General features: G+C 41.8%; 2 protein-coding genes across 2 annotated transcripts in view; one reads left to right on the plus strand and one right to left on the minus strand.

Annotated features, from left to right (window-relative positions):
- Positions 1 to 14194, plus strand: part of FAM162A (family with sequence similarity 162 member A) — a 35019-nt gene extending 20825 nt beyond the window's left edge. The window contains exons 2-5 of the mRNA XM_049877945.1: positions 5078 to 5200; positions 8598 to 8706; positions 11791 to 11899; positions 13129 to 14194. Coding sequence (XP_049733902.1) covers positions 5078 to 5200; positions 8598 to 8706; positions 11791 to 11899; positions 13129 to 13221 — 434 coding nt within the window. The 3' untranslated portion in view covers positions 13222 to 14194. The remainder of the gene's footprint in view (positions 1 to 5077; positions 5201 to 8597; positions 8707 to 11790; positions 11900 to 13128) is intronic.
- A 477-nt stretch (positions 14195 to 14671) lies between these two features.
- On the minus strand, positions 14672 to 17993 carry WDR5B (WD repeat domain 5B). The gene has a single exon (XM_049877932.1). It carries the CDS (start codon positions 17404 to 17406, stop codon positions 16414 to 16416), a length of 993 nt encoding a protein of 330 aa, XP_049733889.1. The 5' UTR covers positions 17407 to 17993; the 3' UTR covers positions 14672 to 16413.
- Between the last annotated feature and the right edge of the window lie 2256 nt (positions 17994 to 20249).

A 20249-nucleotide genomic window follows, 5' to 3' on the forward strand; every position in this document is an offset into this window, starting at 1 on the left:
AGTTACAGGACATGCAAAGAGGCAGGAATATATGGCCCATACACAGGGGAAGAAAAAAAAAGAGGAGTCAATAGAATGTGTCCCTGAGGAAGGTCAGGCATTAGATTTACTAGATGGACACTCAATGTGCTATTATGAATATGTTTAAAGAACAAAAGTAAACATGTCTGAAGAACTAAAGAAAAATACGAGAATACTGTCTCATCAAATAGAGGATATTAGTAAGAAATTAAAAAAAAAAAGAACCAAGTAGAAATCATAGAGTTGAAAAGTACAGTAATAGAACTGAAAAATTCACTAGAGGGGCTCAACTGCAGAGGAAAGAATCAGTGAATTTGAAGATAGATCAATAGAGATTATTCAGTTTGAGTAAAAGAAAAAAAGTATGAAGAAAAATGAACAGAATTTTAGGGACTTCTGGGATACCATCAAGCATACCAACGTAGGATAAAGGGAATCTCAGAAAGTGAGAAAGGGACAGTGTTTGGCCATTATTTAAAGAAATAAAGAAAAATAAATTATTTACAGAAATAATGGCCCCAAACTCCCCAAATTCGGTGAAAAACATTAATCTACACATCCAAGAAGTTCGACAAGCTCCAAGTAGAGTAAACTCAGAGATCTCCATCTAGACACATTATAATTAAACTCAAAAACCAAGGATAGACTCTTGAAAGCAGCAAGTGACCTATCACGTACATGGGCTGTACAGTAAGATAAACAGCAGACTTATCATCAGAAACGATGGAGGCCAGAAGGCTGTGGGATAATATATACAAAGTCCAGGAAGAATAAGACTGCCAAACAAGAATTCTATTTTCAGCAAAGCTATCCTTCAACTATGAAGAAAAAAACACCTGGAAAATGCTGAATTGGCAAACATTGTGTTAGATAGATATTTTACAACCAAAAAAAGGAAAAAATTAAGACACTCCCAGGAAAACAAAATTTGTCACTAGCAGACCTATGTTACCAGAAATATTAAAAGAAATCCTTCATGCTGAAATGAAAGGACACTCAACATTAACTCAAATTCGTATGAAGAAATAGAGAACACTGGTAAAGGTATATAGATAAAAGTAACAGACAGTATAAATGTTTTTTGTTGTTTGTAACTCTTTTCTAATTTCAAAGACAACTGCATCAAACAATAATTATAAAACTGTCGATGGGTTCATAATGTATAAAGATGTAATTGTCATGACAATAATAAACAAGGATGCAGAAAGGGAACTGAATTATATAGGAGCTGAGTTTTTGTATACTATTGAAATTAAGTTGGTATTAATCTGAACTAAATTGTTATAAATTAAGATTTAATTGTAATCCCCAGGGCAACCACTAAGCAAATAGTTCAAAAAAGTATAGAGAGAAACGACAATGAAAGTGGAATACTAAAAAAAAAATCTATTTAATACAAAATAAAGCAATAATGGAGGAAGAGAGGAACAAAGTCATGCAGAAGACAAACAGCAAAATGGCAGAGGTAAGTCCTGCCTTATCAGTAATTAAACATAAAAGGATTAAACTCTCCAGTCAAAAGGCAGATTGGTAGAATGGGTAAATAAAAGTGATTTCACTATATGTTGTCTAAAAGAGACACACTTTCAATTCAAAGATACAGACATGTTGAAAGTAAAAGGGTATGTAAAGATACACTATGTAAATTGTAACCAAGAGAGCTGACATGGCTATACTAATACCTTACAAAATAAACTTCAAGACAAAGCTAGAGACAAAGACATTTCATAATCACAAATGGATCAATCCGTTAGGAAGACATAACAAGTATAAACAGAAACACCTAACAGTCCCAAAATACATGAAGTGAAACTGACAGAACTGATGAATTAAATAGACAAGTCAACAGTAACAGATATCCTGCTTTCAATAATGGATAGAACAAGTGGACAGAAATTAACAAGGAAATAGAAAAGCTGAGCAACACTTTAAACCAACTAGAGCTAACAGACAGCTATAGAGCAGTGCACCCAACAACAGCAGAAAACATGTTGTTCACATGTGCACATGGAACATCCTCCAGGATGGACCCTATGTTAGGCCACAAAACAGATCTCAATGAGTTTTAAAAAGATGAAATTATGCAAAGGCTGTCCTCTAACCGCAATCAAATGGAGCTAGAAACCAACAACAGATGGAAACTTGGGAAATGGGCAAATATGTGGAAATTAAGCAATACGTTCTTAAATAACCAATAGGCCAAAAAATCACCCACCAAGGAAATTAGAAAATATTTTGAGATACACGGAAATGAAGCTACAGCATACCGAAATGCTTGGGATGCAGCTAAAGCAGTGTTTTAGAGAGAAATTTATAGCCGTAAACACCTATACAAAAAAAAAAAAAAGATCTCAAATCAATAACCTATCCTTCCACCATAAGAAACTAGAAAAAAATAGAGCAAACTAAACCCAATCTAGCAGAAGAAAGGAAGTAATAAAGAAAAATGAGTGGGAAACTGTAGAGAAATCAGGAAAACCAGAAGTTGATTTTTTAAAATCATCAACAAAATTGACACAGCTTTAACTAGACTGACCAAGAAAAAAAGACACAAATGACTAAAATCGGAATGAAAGAGGGGACATTACTACTGACCTTACAGAAATAAAAAGGACTGTAAGGGAATACTATCCACAGTTGTATGCCAAAAAATTAGATAAAGTAGATGAAATAAAGAAGTTCCTAGAAAGACAAAAATTAACTGAAACTGAGTCAAGGAGAAAATCTGAATAAATTTCTATTACAACTAAAGAGGTTGAATGAGTAATTTTAAGGCTTCCTGCAAAGAAAAGTCCAGGCCCATATGGCTTGAGTGGGGAATTCTACCTGTTGCCATCGAGTCAATCCTGACTCATAGTGACCCTATCGGACAGGGTAGAACTGTCCCCTAGAGTTTCCAAGGAGCGCCTGGTGGATTTGAACTGCCGACCCTTTGGTTAGCAGCCGTAGCGCTTAACCGCTATGCCACCAGTGACCCTATAGGACTGAGTTAAATTGCCCCATAGGGTTTCCAAGGCTGTAATCTTTACGGAAGCAGACTGCCATATCTTTCTCCCGAGCAGCTGGTGGGTTTAAATGGCTGACCTTTTGGTTAGCAGCCGAGCCCTTAACCACTGCACCACCAGGGCTCCTTGGTGAAATCTAACAGGCATTTAAAGAAGAATTAGAATTAATGCTTTACAAACTTGTCCAAAAAATAGCAGCAGAGGGATCACTTCCCAACTCATTTTGTAAGGCCTTGACTTGCAGCTTCGATTTCTGCCTCTGTCATCACATGGCTGTCCTCTCTGTATCTCTTCTCCTCTTTTATAAAGGCGCCACCCATATTGGATTGGTGGCACAGTGGTTAAGAGCTCTGCTGCTAACCAAGAGGTTGGCAGTTCGAATCCACTAGCCACTCCTTAGAAACCCTATGGGGCAGTTCTACTCTCTTCTGTAGAGTCGCTATGAGTCAGAATCAACTCAGCGGCGATGGGTACTCCAATACGGGAGTCCCTGGGTGGTACAGATGGTTTAAGTGGTTCGTTACTAATTAAAAGGTTGGAGGTTCAAGCTGACCCAAAGGGACCTTGGAAGAAAGGCCTGGTGATCTACTTCACAAAAATCAGTCACCGAAAACCCTATGGATATACCCAGAAGAAGTGATGGCAGGAAAGCAGACAGAAACCTATATACCAATGTTTATCGTAGCACTTTTCACAGAAGCCGAAAGATGGAAACAACCAAAATGTCCAGCACCAGACGAATGGATAAACAAAATGTATATACGCACAATGGAATACTCCTCAGCCATCAAGAGGAATGAAGTCCCGATGCATGCCACAACATGGATGAGCCTTGAAAAAAATAACGCTGAGCAAAACAAGCCTAGTCGCTAAAGGACAACTACTGTATGATCTCACTTACATGAAAAGAGCAAGTAAATAGAAATGAAAAATTATTGTTACCATGGGTGGGAGGTAGGTGGAAAGAGGGCGTTTTTTCTTAGGGGGTAGTGAGTTTCTGTGTATAGTAGTAGAATGACCTGGAAAAGGATAGCAAGAATAGTTACACAACAGTATATAACCAGTGTTACCGAATTGTACATGTAGAAATTGTTGAGATGGCATATATTTTCATTTCATGTTTTTTTTTTTTTTTTAAATAAAAAAGACCCTATGGAGCACAGTTCTACTCTGACACACATAGGATCACCATGAGTTGGCATTGACTTGGGGGTAACTGGTACTCCAATATGACCTCATATGAATGGATAACATGTTCAGAGACGCAATTTCCAAATAAGTTAAACGTTCACAGGTACCAGGGGTTAGCACTTCAAGGTATCTTGTTGGAGGGACACAATCCATATCAGTCATGTGTTGTTAATTGTAGAAGCTATCCATCAGGTGCTCCTTGGAAGCCCTCTGAGGGCGGTTCTACTCTGTCCTATAGGGTCGCTAGGAGTCAGAATCGACTCAGCGACAACGGACTTGGATTTTTGAATTGGGTACTGAGTACATGGGGTTTGTAATGCTACTCTCTACTTTGTGTTTAAATTTTTACATTTAAAAAGTTAACTGTGTGTAGCTTTTTAACTTACACATAATTAACGAGTACATCTAAACTTTCTAATTGGAGAGTTGTGGTTTGGAAGGAGCAAGGCTCTCCAGAGCCCCCTGCTGGCCAGTGCCGCCCATTACCCAGATTTCGCGAGAATAGTGCTGGCCCCTTAGCCACGGGGTTTATCACTTCTGGGAGGTTGCTAGTCTATTAACAAGCCCTGGCGCCATAATGCATAATGTTGCTACCAGAACCGTTAATGTTTAACAAGGTACATCACAGAAGTACTTACAAAGGTTAAAGGTGATAAAACTTGTATGTTGTGAATCATTTTCTTTCCTAATCGGCAAAATGTGTATATTTCAAAATAGCACCTTAAATATAGTATGTGTACCTTATATACAGTACAGTATATTTATTTTTAAATGCATTAATTTTATAAATGAAATATATAACCTCATTTTGAGAAAACATCATATTTTCTTTCTCTGAAACATTTTTCTTTCTTTTCTAGGAAGTTTTTTTAGGTTGTGTGAAAGAGATGTTTCCTCGTCCCTAAGGCTCACCAGAAACACTGATCTGAAGAGAGGAAACGGATTTTGCACCAAACCACAGGAAAGTCCAAAAGCTCCATCCGGTAAGTTTTCAGTGATGTTTCCAGGTATGGATGAGGCAGCTCTCAAAGAATAGGACATCCTGGAATCAAAAGACCCGAAAGAGAGGTTGTCATAGGGGCTCCCACATCATATCCTGTCATGGAGGCCAGGCCCCCAAATTGTACTTATATTGCCTCTGCTCTCACACGTAGCGGTGATGTCTTCATTTTTCTCGTTTGTCATTTTCATTGCTCCCTTGTCTCAACAGATGGCCTGGAGTTTTTTTGTAGGAACATAGATGCCCCAAAGTAAATAGTAGTCTAGAAATTATCTAAGGGGTTCCAAAGATGAACCAAATCTAGAATTGATGTTTGCATAAAATGGAACCAGGGCTAAGCTCTGGCTTGGGCGTTGACTCTAGCTACCTCCAGTCTTATCCCTAACCTTGTCATTGTCACCACTCTGGGAAGAAGAGGCATAATATAAAACTGTCCCAGGTACTGTCTGGCTTCCTGCTGCTTCGTAGGAGGACACCTGGGCAAAACAGGTCTTGGCAAGTGGAGAGGAACCATCTCCAAGGAATACTTATCGAGAGCTTAAAAATGCCCATGTTCTTTGGCCTCTGGGGGTTCTATCCTAAGAAATAAGCCATTATATGAAAAAATATTGAATTTAAAGATGCTCCCATTATTTATGTATAACGGGAAAATTAGAAATAAATTTAAATGTCAAATTATGTTAGATCACCTTGATGGGATATTATATAACTCTTGGAAATAGTGCTTACAGAAGGCATATACTAACATGAAAAATGTTAATGAACAGAGCAGGGTATAAGATTTTATCTTACATGTAAGCATAAACATGATATAAAAAAAGTTTTGTTTTTTTTTTTTAGACGCACATAAATTACACACAAATACATACATGCCTGTGGGAAAACTTAAGAAACATACCAAAATAAAAATATAGTAGTTATCTGTGACAGTAGGATTATGAATGGTTCTTATTTTTTTCTTCTTTCACATCTATATTTTCTGAATTTTCTGTAATGAGTATGTATTACTTTAAAAGGCTCAAAAAAAAAAAAAACTAGAGAGAATTGTGTCAAGCGCTGAAAGGGCTAAGGGACAAGACTACAGCAGCACTGTTTTTACACTTCTCGACTTCTTTTCTTGCCCTTGGTTCTCTCTTTTTTTTTCCTTTTGGTGTTGTCTTCTATTAGGTGAAAAGGAGCAGCATGAGCAAAGGTGTGGAGGTGGGACAGGGTGTGAGGTGCAGGTGATAGTCCAGGAGATGGTCTGTCTGCAAGGGAGATGAAGGCAGAGGATGGAAAGGGGAAATGATCTCCACAAGTTCCTTCTAACCTGACACTCTGATTCCCTAACCTCTTCTGCCCCCTTTCTTCAACTTCCCCTGTCAAAAACTCTCTTACATTCTGTGCATATTAATTTCCTAGGGCAGCTAACCAAATACGACAAATAGGGTGGCTTGTAAGAACAGAAATTTATTGTTTCACTGTTCCGGATGCTGGGAGTCCAAATCAGGGTGTCAGCCGTGTTGGTTCCTTCTGAGGCTCTGAGGGAGAATCTGTTCCCTATCGCTCTCCTAGCTTCTGGCAGCTCCAGGAATTCCTTGACTTACAGCATCATATGATATCCATGCTCTGTCTCTGTGTGTCTTCTTCTCTTTTATAGGGACACCAGTCATTTAGGATTAGGACTGACCCTACTCCATTAGGAGCTCATGTTAATCTGACAACATCTTCAGAGATCGTATTTCCAAACAGGGTCACATTCACAGACAAAGGGGTTAGGACTTCAACATATCTTTTTGGAGGACACAGTTCAATCTATAATATTGTGGTTCTGTACTTTTCTTGTTCTTCTGCTTCTTTGGCCACTCCATTTTCCTCTGCTGCCTCTGTCTCCGGTCCCCTTTCTCTGGTCATGCCCCAAGGCTCAGCCCTTGGCCTTCTGCTCTCCTTTATCACTTTCACCAACTTGTCCCTTTATCACTTCTGACTTACTGTTGAAACTAGGTGAAACCTACTCAGATGACATAAATTCCCTTCAGGCTCCACAAATCTAAAATGACATTCGGGCTTTAGCCTTTCCTAACTGGTTCTTTTCACAGCCTCCTTATCTTAGTCAACAGGACAGCCATTATTCTAGTTACCGACATTTGAGGTTTTCCATTATTCTTTTGTCATGAATTCAATTGTGCCCCCCAAGAATATCTGTCAGCTTGGCTAGGTCATGATTCCCAGTACTGTATGATTGTCTACCATTTTTCCATCTGATGTGATTTCCCTGTGTGTTGTAAATCCTATCACTATGATGTAATGAGATGGATTAGTGGCAGTTATAGGGTTGCTATGAGTCGGAATTGACTTGACAGCAGTGGGTTTGGTTTTTGTTATTTTATACTGATGAGATCTGTAAGATTAGATAGCGTCTTAAGCCAATCTCTTTGAGATATAAAAGAGAGAAGCAAGCAGAGAGACATGGGGACCTCATATCACCAGGAAAACAGTGCCAGGAGCAAAGCGTGTCCTTTGGACCTGAGGTTCCTGCACTGAGATGCTCCCAGATCAAGGGAACACTGGTGACAAGGACCTTCCTCCAGAACTGACAGAGAGAGAAAGCCTTCCCCTGGAGCCGGCGCCCTGAATTTGGACTTCTAGCCTATTGGACTGCGAGAGAATAAACTCTTTGTTAAAGCCATCCACTTGTGGTATTTCTGTTATAGCAGTACTAGATGACCAAGACATCTTTCTTCTTCATCTTAATTTAATCAGTCCCCAAATTCTCCTGGTCATCCTCACATTGGCTCCTTCATTTCGCTTCCCATTGTTTAAACTCTGGTACAGGCCATATCACCTCATCCTTGTTTTACCAGCTTCCATTTGCACTTGTCTACTCTGCCCTGCCTCCCACTTTCTCCCTTTCTCCATTGTGTAGATCAGTCTTTCTAAGACATTAACTTCTTCCTTGCTTCAAAACGTACAATAGTTTCCAAATCATGTCTAAAGTCCTTTATCTGGCATGTGAGGTCTTTTGTAATCTGACCTTATCTTACAACCCTTTTCTTACTCTGCTTAAGTCAGACAAGCTGTGCACTGTTCCCTTCTTAGTGCAGCCTTACCTTCACGTCTTTGTTTATGGTGTTCTTTGAGCTTTTTTTTCAGCTTGGCTTGAATGGGGCTTCTATTGGGAAATAATGCTTTTATTTTACCTCTGTCCTCCTGGGATTTTGGAGTCTTGTTTGAGAAAGAAGATATTCTAAGAAATTCTATTCAAGGAAACCTTTTATTAGCTTGAAGTTTCTTGGTGTTTCTGTTTAATGAATAGCTAAAAAGCACAAACAGCATTTTACTGTTGTTAAATTTGGGAGTTTTAATCTCAAATAAGACTTCTTATCTGGTTTTTCTCATAGACTCTTACAGCCACAGGGTGCCATTACACAAGCCTACAGAGTGGGAGAGGAAGATCCTGGTATGGTCAGGTCGCTTCAAAAAGGAAGAAGAGATCCCAGAGGCTGTCTCGTGAGTGCTGTACTTGGGACTGTAGGGAGCTTTCACTTCTCACGGATCTGTTTTAAGCATCCCTGGGTGGTGCACATGGTTTGTGCTCAAATACTAACCTAAAGGTTGGAGGTTCAAACTGACCCAGTAAGCACTATGGAAGAAAGACCTAGCAATCTGCTTCCGTAAAGATTACAGCTAAGAAAACCCTATGGAGCAGTTCTACTGTGTAACACACAGGGTCGCCATGAGTCAAAATCAATTCGACAACAATGAGTTCGTTTATTTTGTTTTTGATCTGTTTTAAAGGAAAAGCAGTTCTTCTGAGTTCTGCTCTCTTGAAACCCTTCGACCAAATTTTTGAAACATTTTTTATTTCTGTAAATGTTTTCTCTTTGGCAAGTACCTAGAATAAAAACAGTGCTAGAGGATGTATGTCTTACGACCCACATGGTGTTTGGTGTGTTTAGTGTTTAGCCGTCAGGCACGCCAAAGTCAACGGTTTGATTCATTCTCCTAGCTGCAGAAAGTGATTCAACAATGATGTTCACTTTTGTTTTTAATCTGGGTAAATGAATTAGGTACCAGTAACAGAAACTTGCCTACAAAATCCTCTCAAGCATTCAACCTTAGACGTAAAAATATTTAAATGCGGCATGTTCTCTTGTGGGATCCAGGAAAGAGTGTCTCCTGTCACTAACTTCCTTAAACCCAGTTCTGGCTGGGATCTTGAGGCTTTTTCAGAATTTGTAGATGGTCAGTACAGGTTCCTCCAGCCCAGGGTTTCTCAACCTCAGCACTGTTGACAGTTCGGACCAGATAATTCTTTGTTGTGGGGGCTGTTCCTGTGCACTGTAAGGTGTTTGGCAGCACCCCTGGCTTCTCACCCACTAGATGCCAGCACCACTGTCCCCAGTCATGGCAATCAAAACTGTCTCCAGACATTGCCAAATATCCCCTGAGGGGCAAAATCAGCCGAGGTTGAGAACTACTGCTCCAGCCTGACGGTAAAGGTTCTGACTGGATGCCATCTTGGCCAGGAGAAAGCCTGAGAATGATGCCATGTGCCCTGTGGGCATTGTCCTGTTCAGAGACAGGGGCTTGGGACATAGCTCCTGGAAGTTCTCTTAAGGCAGGAAACTACTCCTGGACCTCTGGCTTCTGCTTTCAAGTCATGGTTGAAAAAGATCTGGGTTTATTCAGGCTATCTTTTCCAGGAAGATAGATAGTATTTGCTTTCTGTTCTCAACAGCTTGAACACAGCCCTTCTGCTCCTCCCAGTGCAACGACATAGCACATTCTTTTCACCAGGACCATTCAGCAGGAAAACCCTGGCCTCCTAGCTACAGTGACAGTGCAGTCTCCTGGAAATAAGAGCCCACAGGATATGAGGATGATATCAATTCTTGCCTGTGCCCTAATTTCCTCCAGAATATCCCAGCAGAAAACCAGCTAGTATATCCCCACAGCCCTGATGGGTGCTGCATAGACCTACTGAGGCATACCTTCCTGGATCTGCCTTGTAGGTGGGTCTCAGAACTCCTCAGGCCCAAAGCCCTGCCCAGTCAGTCACCCTGGGAGGCTCCCCTACCAACCTGGGCAACTCTTTGTCCTTCTGCTGGTAGTTCTGAATAGGCTCTGCTTAACTTGCCCATTCTTACTGCTCCCTAGAGGCTGGAGAATGACCTCACTACCTCATTTAAATGCATTTCACTTTCTCAATGTTCCCTTAAATGGATAATACATCACTTTTCGTGAGGATTACAGCACTTCAGTTAGAAATGCCAATTCACATGAAATATTGTCAATGTGAGTGGTTAGTCTGTGGTTGGTGGGCTCTCAGATGGTCTTAACTGAGTGATCCACTGACCTTGGCAGTTGTTCCTGGTTCCTGCCACCTTGCAGGTCCAGCTTCAGTCTCTGTCCTAGCCACACTGCTGCCTCATTGGGTCCCAGCTCTCACATCACATCGTCTGTGCTTTCAGGGTCCTCTTCCTATCCCCATCCGCAGTGTCCCAGGTCCTCCTCCCTCTGCACACCACCCCCATCCCCAGATTTCAAAAGTAGTATGTGTTAAAATCTGGAAAATACAAAGACAGTGAAAGCACTGCAGTCCTTTTATCTAGAGATAGTCATTCTGATTAGGCCAGAAGCTCTCTCTCCTGGGCCCCATTAAGACTCCACATGCCCTGCCTTGAGGTGTCTGCCAGCCAGCCAGGTACTAGACCCATGACCCATGGAAATAACCCTTCAGCCACCTGTAGCATCACCAAGGTGGAGTGGCCTTCTCTTTAGGCTCTTCTCGGTTCGGCCTCTTCGCTTTCACACAAGAATGGTAATCCAACCCTCAACTCTGTTAAGGCACACGCGTCTGTAACGAGCAGACAGTTTAGAAGAACAACACTCAAAGCCCTTGCCAAAGAGCATGATCTCAAGTTCACTGTCACTCAATTTTAGCAAAACATTAGTTAAAAGAAAAACATTAAGGGTCCCAGATATTCTCAAATCTGTTCCCGGTTCAAGACAGAGAGCAAAAAGCTAGGCGTATGGCACACGTGCTTGAACTCTGCTCCATGTTTGTTTTCTTTCGGAATTGTGCTTTGTGTTGAAAAGTATGAAGCTCACTGCAGTATCTGGTGCAAGGGTATTGTTTAGGCAATCTTTGTGTCACATCATTTCTTCTTCCTGATAACCCCAGGGAGAAATAGCTGCTGATTTTCTCAGAACACTGTAACCGGTGCGCTAACCAGCTTTCTCTTACAGCATTGGCTGCTGGAAAGCTTGGTGTCAGAATTAGACCACGCCATAGCAAGTGGGCATTAATACGCCTGGTTTTGGGCCTCATTCCTGGCTACCATTTCTGTCTTCAGACTTTCTTCTTACTGCTTTTATCCAGCTTTAAACCTGTACTATCTTATTGTATTTTATGTATAACATAGAAATACCCTGTCCTCCCCCAAGGTCTTATAAGATCTCCAGGCCCCCCCCCTTTTATATTTATAGGCCCACTGCACTTCTAATTTGTGGTACATAGAACTTTGTGTCCTGCTGGCGACCCCAGAAAAAAGAAGCTAGTAACTTTCTCTCGTGATCCCATTGGATTAGGTTTGAGATGCTCGATACTGCTAAAAACAAGATCCGGATAAAGGTCAGCTATCTCATGATCGCCCTGACACTGGCAGGCTGCGTCGTCATGATTATTGAGGGAAAGAAGGTGAGTGTGTGTTTTCTCTCTTCCTCCGTGCGTTTTCCACAAAGAGCCTGGAGGAAAGCAGGGACTGACTCTTGTATATACTCAGAGAACAGAAGGCCACTTTCTACACAAGAAACCATCAGAAACAAGCAAAATAAGGCCGGGTAGGGACAAAGCTGGGATAACGTGCTTGGCGGTGAACAGCAGATCCTAACTTTGGTGTGGTGAAGAAGGACTAAATTAGTTTTGTGTAAAGTAAAAAAACAAACCAAAAAAAGTGTTCCATTACCACAGATGTCATCGGTAACGTGGAATAGGAAAATGACGCTGACATATTTACAGTAATCCCTTATATGTTTATAAAGTGCTCTCAGGACAGGGGCTTACTTTTCCTCCCTTGTTATTGTGACCATTATTTCTGTTCTCTACTCAAAGCTCAAACTGGGCCAAACTGGTAAACGGTCCCGGAGCAGAGAGCTTCTGGACCACCCGTGGTTTAGAATTTAGCCATCGTACTTTTTGTCCTTCTCAGCATCGACTTCGTACTCCCCTCCTCACACCTAACTCTTAACGTGCGAGATCTCACACGTGTAAGCAAATACCAGCCGAGGTCCTAGTGTCACCTATTTGGTATAAAAATTTTGAAAGTGGCCTGTTTGTGTAAGTCACAGAAATGGATGCAGCCACTCACGTGAAGGGGATAAGGGTAGAGGATGGCTGCCTCTCTCCCACTGTGGTTTGCTCTCAAAGGCTGGTCTATCAGGATAGAGACTGCTGGAAGTCACCAGTAGTTGCATTTTGGCCAAGTTTAGGATCCCCAAAAGCTGAACGTTTTTGGTAAGAAAGGAGGAGGAGCTAGAAGGGTGTGGAAATATGCAAATGGAGGAGAAATGAACGGTGAAAGGAAAAAAGTGATAGAAACAAAAATCAAAAGCATTTGCCACTAAAGAAAGGAAAAAGGGAAAGACAAGGGGTTGAGGTTTAAGGGAAGAAGAGAGGCTACCAGGTTTAAAGACGGGCCAGGAAGGAAGAAAAAGGACAGGGGTGGCATTTCTTGCACTTGAATGGATTGTCCACTATATCATGAGCCAAGAGGAAGCACAAGGCACACAGAAGGTGCCCAGTGTCCAAGCAGCCGACCCCAACGTCCCTGCACTGCCCTGGTTAACCTGCTGTCATCGGTGCCAGGTCCTGACACTCCCCCCGAAACTGGCACAAATAATCACCTGTTAAAATTTGTTTCCCTTTAGGCCATCAAAAGACAAGAGTCTTTAACAAGTGTGAACTTAGAAAAGAAAGCTCACCTGAGAGAGGAAGCAGCAACGAAGGCCAAAGCGGAGTAGAAGTACCCACAGTGCCTGGCTTCTGAAAGCCCAGGAGTGGCGGTGCAGCGACAAGCCCGGGTCGCAGAGGCAGCGTGAGGATGCATCTCACAGAAGTGGTGTTGGCACAGACTTACCTGTTTCTGCTCTAGAGGTGCAAATAAATTTCCTTAAAGAATAATTTGTCTGTTTTATGGCTTAGATCCAAGTAAAATGCAGCCTTTTAGCCTTTTTGAGAAAATGAAAGAATGAAAAATGAGACAACTTATTTCCACTTTAATATTAACTCTTTAGATAGTCAGGTAGCGTATCTCTTATTCCCATTACCAAAGTGACTTTTCCCCAAAGGCCACAATGCCGTCTAGTTCTTTGATGCCACAAATGATTTGCACTTGTCTACTAACCTAAAAGTTGGTGGTTCAAACCTGCCCAGTGGTACCATGGCAGAAAGGCCTGGCCATCTGATAGAGATTACAGCCAAGAAAACCCCATGGAGTCCTGCTGTTATACACGAGGTCACACGAGTCAGACCTGACTCAGCAGCAACGGCCATGAGTCTCTGAGGACTGAGAAATCCCAATAGCACGGAGGTGTTTGGGGCAAGCAGAGTCACCTCTTTGGCTCCATGGCTGGCAGTTCCCAACTTGTCCTTTTCCTGCTGCTTTTATGCTAATTTCCTAATTGTAAAAATCTCTCTAATGTATTTTCTTATTACATTAGTGTTGAAAGATAAGCATTTGTACCTGGTGTGTATCTAATTTATAGTTTGACTATTTAGGTATGGATGTTGGTTTCTGTTTTACACGTTTCACTTATCCTCACCTGCTTCATGGGTATTAATGGTGACAAGTCCACGCAGCCATGCCAGCATGCTAGTTCTCCCCAGGTCACTGTTGGGGAGTTTAATGAGATATTCAGTAAAATGAAATGCACTACTCTACAAATAGTTTCAGAATCTATCTGTTAATATTAATGTCTGTCTGTATACTTTACAGTATAGTCATTTGACTTTACTTTCTTTATAGTATCAAGTTACTTGATTTTTATCATTTGCAAAGTTTATCATCAGAAGGCATTGTTTCATCTACCTTTTAGGAGATTAGGTTTTCTTGCTTATTTCGGGACACGTATGTTGCATCAGGAAACCCCAGTGGGCGTAGTGGTTAAGAGCTACTGCTGCTAACCAAAAGGTTGGCAGTTCAAGTATCCCAGCCACTCCTTGGAAACCCTATGGGGCAGTTCTGCTCTGTCCTGTAGGGTCACTATGAGTTGGAATTGACTCCATGGCAGTGGGTTTGGTTTTGGTTTATGTTGCATCTTACTCAAACCAGTGTTGTAGAAATGGGTAAATTTTTAAAATAAGTGGTCTTTCTTCATAGAACAATACTAGTTTTAACATCTCAAGAGACATTTAAAAGTGATGTATCGTAAAGATTTGTTGTAATAAAAATGTTCCATTAAACGAAAGCTCACAAATGGTACCCATGCAGCAAGAATTTACAGTCATTTCCCATTTTACATCATTATCCTATTCAGTAACTTACAGTGACTACTCTTTGTTTATGGGTTAAATATAAATTTCTTGGCCAGGATTTGAGACCCACCCTAACTCATCCCATCTCTCCCAGTACCCTCACATACCAACCTCTCAGCAGTCATTCCCTACTAGTAACTCCAGTATCTTATATTCTTCAGCACTTACCAAGCAAATCAAATTTAAAGAGCACTATTATACAGTGGCGCAGTGGTTAAGGGTTCGGCTGCTTACCAAAAGGTTGGCAGTTCAGATCCACCAGACGCTGGCTGGAAACCCCATAGGGCAATTCTGATCTGTCCTATCGGGTCACTATGAGTAGGAATTGACTCGACAGCAGTGAGTTGGTTTCTTTTTTTTTAATGAGGTACTATGGAATACAAAAGAAGTTTTGCCCTTGTTGTTTTCAGTTAAATTATTTCAGTATTATGTCTTGCATAATTTCTAGACTTCTCACATATTTATCATGTCTCCATAGGTAAAGTGGGCAGAAACTGGTTTTTTTCCACTTTGTATTTCCTATAAGCCTTTAAGTTCCTATAAGTTAATATTTTGAGGATATAGTCAGAGAATACAGTCTTATTTTTAATCAACAAAGGAAGAGTTTAAGGACTTATAACTAAAATGTATTGAAAGCAGGGACTGAAGCAGTGAAAGCTGTGGTGATGTCGTTCCCTGTCATTCATCAGGCATTAGTTGAGTCCCTTCATTATGTAAAAACTGAGAATACAGAGATGAATAAAACACACTTCCTAGTTCCACAGAGCACATAATCTAGTGGAAACATGGTGTGTGATACAATTACAAAACAAATTGGTAAATGATATATTTTGAATTGTGTGACAGAAGCTATAGAAAGCAGAAAAACCTAACCCGGCTGTCTGCTGTGGTTGCAGGCTACAGGCAGTCATGGCTTCACAGAGTGGAGGCTCCTAAGCTGTCTCTGAAGGATGGGGAGGAGTTCATAGGTGAGACTCATGACACAGGAGAGACAGTCACACCACTCAGACAGCTTGCCTGCAAATCATGAGAGGACACTACCTGGCAAAGTAGCGAGAGGTCTTCAGGAAGGTGCCATTTAAGTCGTTTCTATTTTTAGTTTTTATCTTGACATAAACTTATAATTACACTCACACAACAAACCTAACCATGACTTTTTACAATTTACAGGCTTGATTTCATGTACACGCTGTTCCCTGCCCTATCACGTAGATTATTGCTGAAGTGTGTGTGTGGATGACACCTGACATGATCTCCAACCCACCACCGTTCCAGATTTATGCCTTTATTTATCTCCCAAACCAGAAGCCTTGAAGTTACTCCAGGCTCCCTTGCTTCCCGCATTTAATCAGTCCTCCTGTCTTGTCAACTTTATTTCTAAATATTTCTCAAATAGACTGATCCTCCAGAATAGTCATTGAGAGGAATAAAAGAGGAAGCTGTCCAGGGACAGCCACAAGAGATTGATAACATGCCTCGAGATTAGAAGTCAGAAGCCCCAGGTTCTAGACCTGCTTTTGCAACTGTCTTGCTTTGTAAATGTAAGTGATAAGTCTCTTAAAATGTTACAAAGGCAATTTTAAAAAGAAATACAAAACCATACCAAAATTCAAAGAAACCGTGTTTTTAAATATCCAAGTTTTTTGCCAACTTGGCTCTACTACTTGATTCAAAAGGGCTTAGTGGTCGCTCATCCATAGTTTAATTGTTTTGTCATTTTCTAACGCTGCTGACGCAATGATGTTTTCTGTAGGATGGCAAGTTGCTGAGATCACAACATCTGTGTGACCTTGTAATTTCTGTACAATCTCTTTAGTCTGAAGGTTCCAAATGTAAACCATGTTATCCTCTGAACCAGACACGATCCACTTTCCACCAGTAACTGAAAAATTGGCAAATATGCAGTATTTTTCATTCTTGTGTCCAGTGTACGTTTTCAGGCATCTGCCTCTGCTATAATCCCATAGTTTCAGAGTACTGTCCAAAGTCGCAGTGAGAATGTATTTACCATTTGGAGAAAACTGTACAAAAGAGACAGGAGGGTTATCATCATCAACCAGGGTTTTTAAACACTGACCTGATGCAGCGTCCCAGATTCTACAGAGACCATCGTAGCTACCTGATACTATCAAGGACCCACTACGATTAAAGTGAACTGCAGACACTGGGTCAGAATGAGCGGACAACGTCTTGAGGCACTTTCCTGTCTCCACCTCCCATATTTTCACACTCTCATCAAAAGATCCTGAAACGATGAGGTTGGATAGCGGGTTGAAATTACAGCAAAAGACATAATTACTGTGCCCCTTAAGTGTTTTCAAACATTTTCCAGATCTCACTTCCCATATCTTTAGGGTTTTATCATCTGAGGCAGAAACTAGACGGCTCGAATCTGATGACCAGGCAACATCTGATATTTCCAGACTGTGACCACACAGTGTTTTCTCGTATTTTCCGTCACGGACACTCCAGATTTTAATTAGTTTATCAGCAGCAGAACTTGCTAGCCATTCTCCATCAGGACTAAACTTAACTGATGACACTGCTTCCGTATGTCCCAGGAGAGTAAATCTCAGGGCATAGTTTGGTTTTTCAGGCACTTGATTGCTCCGATTGGCTGACGAGGAGACGGCTGACTCCCCTTTGCTATCTCCTGCCTCCTCTGTGGCCATGGTTCTGAAGTCCCAAGTCAGTAGGTGGGCTAGATGTCCTGCGCCGAGCCAGGCAGTGCAGGAGTTTGGCTTTCTGCCCAGAAAAATGAAGACACAAACATTGGACTAAAAAATAAACGGTTTTTAACCATTATAATTTCTGGAGTCTTTAATTTACAGTAATACTGAATCAGCAGCAGGGCTTGGACCACTGGGGTTTTTTCTCCCGTCCTCTTTGGTACACAAACGCTTGAGGAATACTACTAAAACGGTGCTGTGAGCTGTGGGCAACTAAGATATTAATGTTCGGTGTTTTGTTACTGGGGAGAGCCGTCAAAAGCGGGGCCGGCGCGGGGGCCTACATAGAACGCATTTTTATACCGCCCGGCCCCAGAGCTCCGAAAAGAGAGAACACAGAGGAAGTCTACCAGACAGTCAAAGATTTCAGGTACTTGAGGATGAATGAATCACGGCGTTAAACAGACTTCAGAAGCTAAGAGAGAACCTGCGTGGAACCGCAATCCGGGCCCCGGTACCGTAGGCCGCGGTCTGCAGACGCCAAGGAGCCTCCAACGCTGCGTCACTCACTGAAAGGAGGAAGAGAGCCACGCGCATGCGCGCAGGGACCTTTTTCTCCCCTCCCAACCACGGCTTACGAACTGAGGTGACCAATAGGAGAGGCTCTTCTGCGCTTGCGCAAAAGGCGGCGTAGTGGTTTTCTTCCGGTTTGTCACTTTTCTCCCCCCGCCCCCGACGCACAAACAAGAGTTTCTTCTTCTGGGGACTTGATAGGACTTGACGAGTGTGGCAAGCACTGATTCAAAGAACATTCATTTGTTTTTGGAAACTGAGTGTAACGGGAAAGGACTGAATTTGCCGATGCCCCTTAGCCGCAGGTTTAAGCCCACATCTGGCACGAAAACTGTCCCAACTGGCCGCATTTCGGAAATACGGCTAACGTTGATCCGCTACGACGCCAGCGACCCTGGCATCGCCTGTGTGAGCTCCTGCTGCGCAGCTGGCTTTGACTGTACTCCTAAAAAACTAGCTGCTGCGAAAAGCCTGGTGGCATTAGGGCCTACTTCGTGTGGCGATGTGTAGGCGAGAGGATAGTAGCAGAATTTTGTGCCGGTTGTAAAACTTCTGGCCTCGTTAACGTTGGTAGCCTTTAAAGACCACTGGTCAGATATTGTGTCACGGTAATACCAATGCTGGGGATAAACGAGGAAACATTGCTTTATTACTTACTTATGGATTAAACTTCCGAAGGAAATTGGATCGCCTTAAACGTGCTTAAGACTAGAAAAGGGCAGAGGAATTGGTGAAATGAGGTAAGAAATGGGAGGAAGTTACTCTTAATTAGGCTTTGGCGATCTTTCCCTAGTTTTTAGAAATAACTAATGGCTGTTTAAGTATTATGTAAACTATGCATGCTAATGTCTTTTGAGGTCAAGAGGCAAAATGTCATGATGTTTTTTGCTGGTCAAGAATTAAAGTAGAATATGAACTTGGAAATAGTCTCCTACTGTAAACTTATTAAAAGTTATTAGGGGTAATTAAAGGTCTTGCCTTTATAAAATGTAACAGGCTTAATTGTTAGTTCGTGATAGAGCTGGCTCCCATTCGTAGTGGCCTTATCTGTAACAGAACAGTATTGCCCAGCCCTGTGCCATCCTCACGTACATACAGGCGCCATTGCTGGCTGCCGTGCAGCTGCCCCGATTCTTAGCAACCTAGCCTTACAGAGTAGAACTACCTGATAGGGTTTTCTTGGCTGTCATCTTTACCGAAGCAGACTGCCAGGCCTTTTCTCCCGTGGAGCCGCTGGGTGGGTTTGAACCAACCTTTGGGTTAGCAGCTGATTGCCGCCCCACTACTCTAGTTTGAAATTTAAACAGGATTTGGCCAATTGCTTTAGTCTTAAAAAAAAAAAAAAAAAAAAATTAGTCTTAGCTAGTGTAAATTAACAATATAAATAAAATGGGGAAGTAAGTGCTGAGAATAGGAAGAGCATCTTTTAAATAGTTTGAAGCATCTATTTATGTACATTATGACTGTTATTAGCTATTAAAGTAAGACCTCCATGGGCCTCCCCTCTGTACCATTCTGAAGAGAAGAAATTTTTTCCTTTATTATATCTTAAAGTTCAATTCTGACTAGACCTTCCCTCTCCCGAAATTCTTTCTCTCTCGGTGGCACAAAAGCGTTTAAGCACGCAACTATAACCAAAAAGTTGGCAATTCGAACCCACTCACCCACCCACCCAGAGGCACCTCAGGAGATAGTCTTGGTGATCGGCTTCCAAAAGGTCACAGCCTTGAAAGCCCTGTGGAGCAGTTTCACTCTGCACACATGGGGTTGCCATGAGCTGGAATCCACTGGACAGTAATTAACAAGTGTGATTTTAACTGGGAAGCTTAAAAATACCTAAGTTCTGCACCAACTGACACTATTTTTATTTTGTTAAAAGGCAAATGTAAAACCATCTCCGAGAACAAAGTTTAGGCTTTGATTGTGAATCTGTATTTTTTCAGTAACTGTTCCAAAACCCAACCCAACCCAGTGCCGTCGAGTCGATTCTGACTCATAGCGACCCTATAGGAAAGAGTAGAACTGCCCCATAGAGTTCCCAAGGAGTGCCTGGCAGATTCGGACTGCTGACCCTTTGGTTAGCAGCTGTAGCACTTAACCACTGCACCACCAGGGTTTAGGAGAGTAAAAAAAGAGGAACCTAGGTGAGGTGAACGTGTAAAGCTAGGATGGGGGTGTTGGTGCTGGCGGAGTTAGCCCACTAGGACTATCACGGCGGGGGGGGGGGGGTGGGAACGACTTAAGATTGTGCTAATGAGAATATCCAGAAATAA

This window comes from Elephas maximus, chromosome 1 (genome assembly GCF_024166365.1).
Source record: "Elephas maximus indicus isolate mEleMax1 chromosome 1, mEleMax1 primary haplotype, whole genome shotgun sequence".
Lineage (NCBI taxonomy): Eukaryota > Metazoa > Chordata > Mammalia > Proboscidea > Elephantidae > Elephas > Elephas maximus.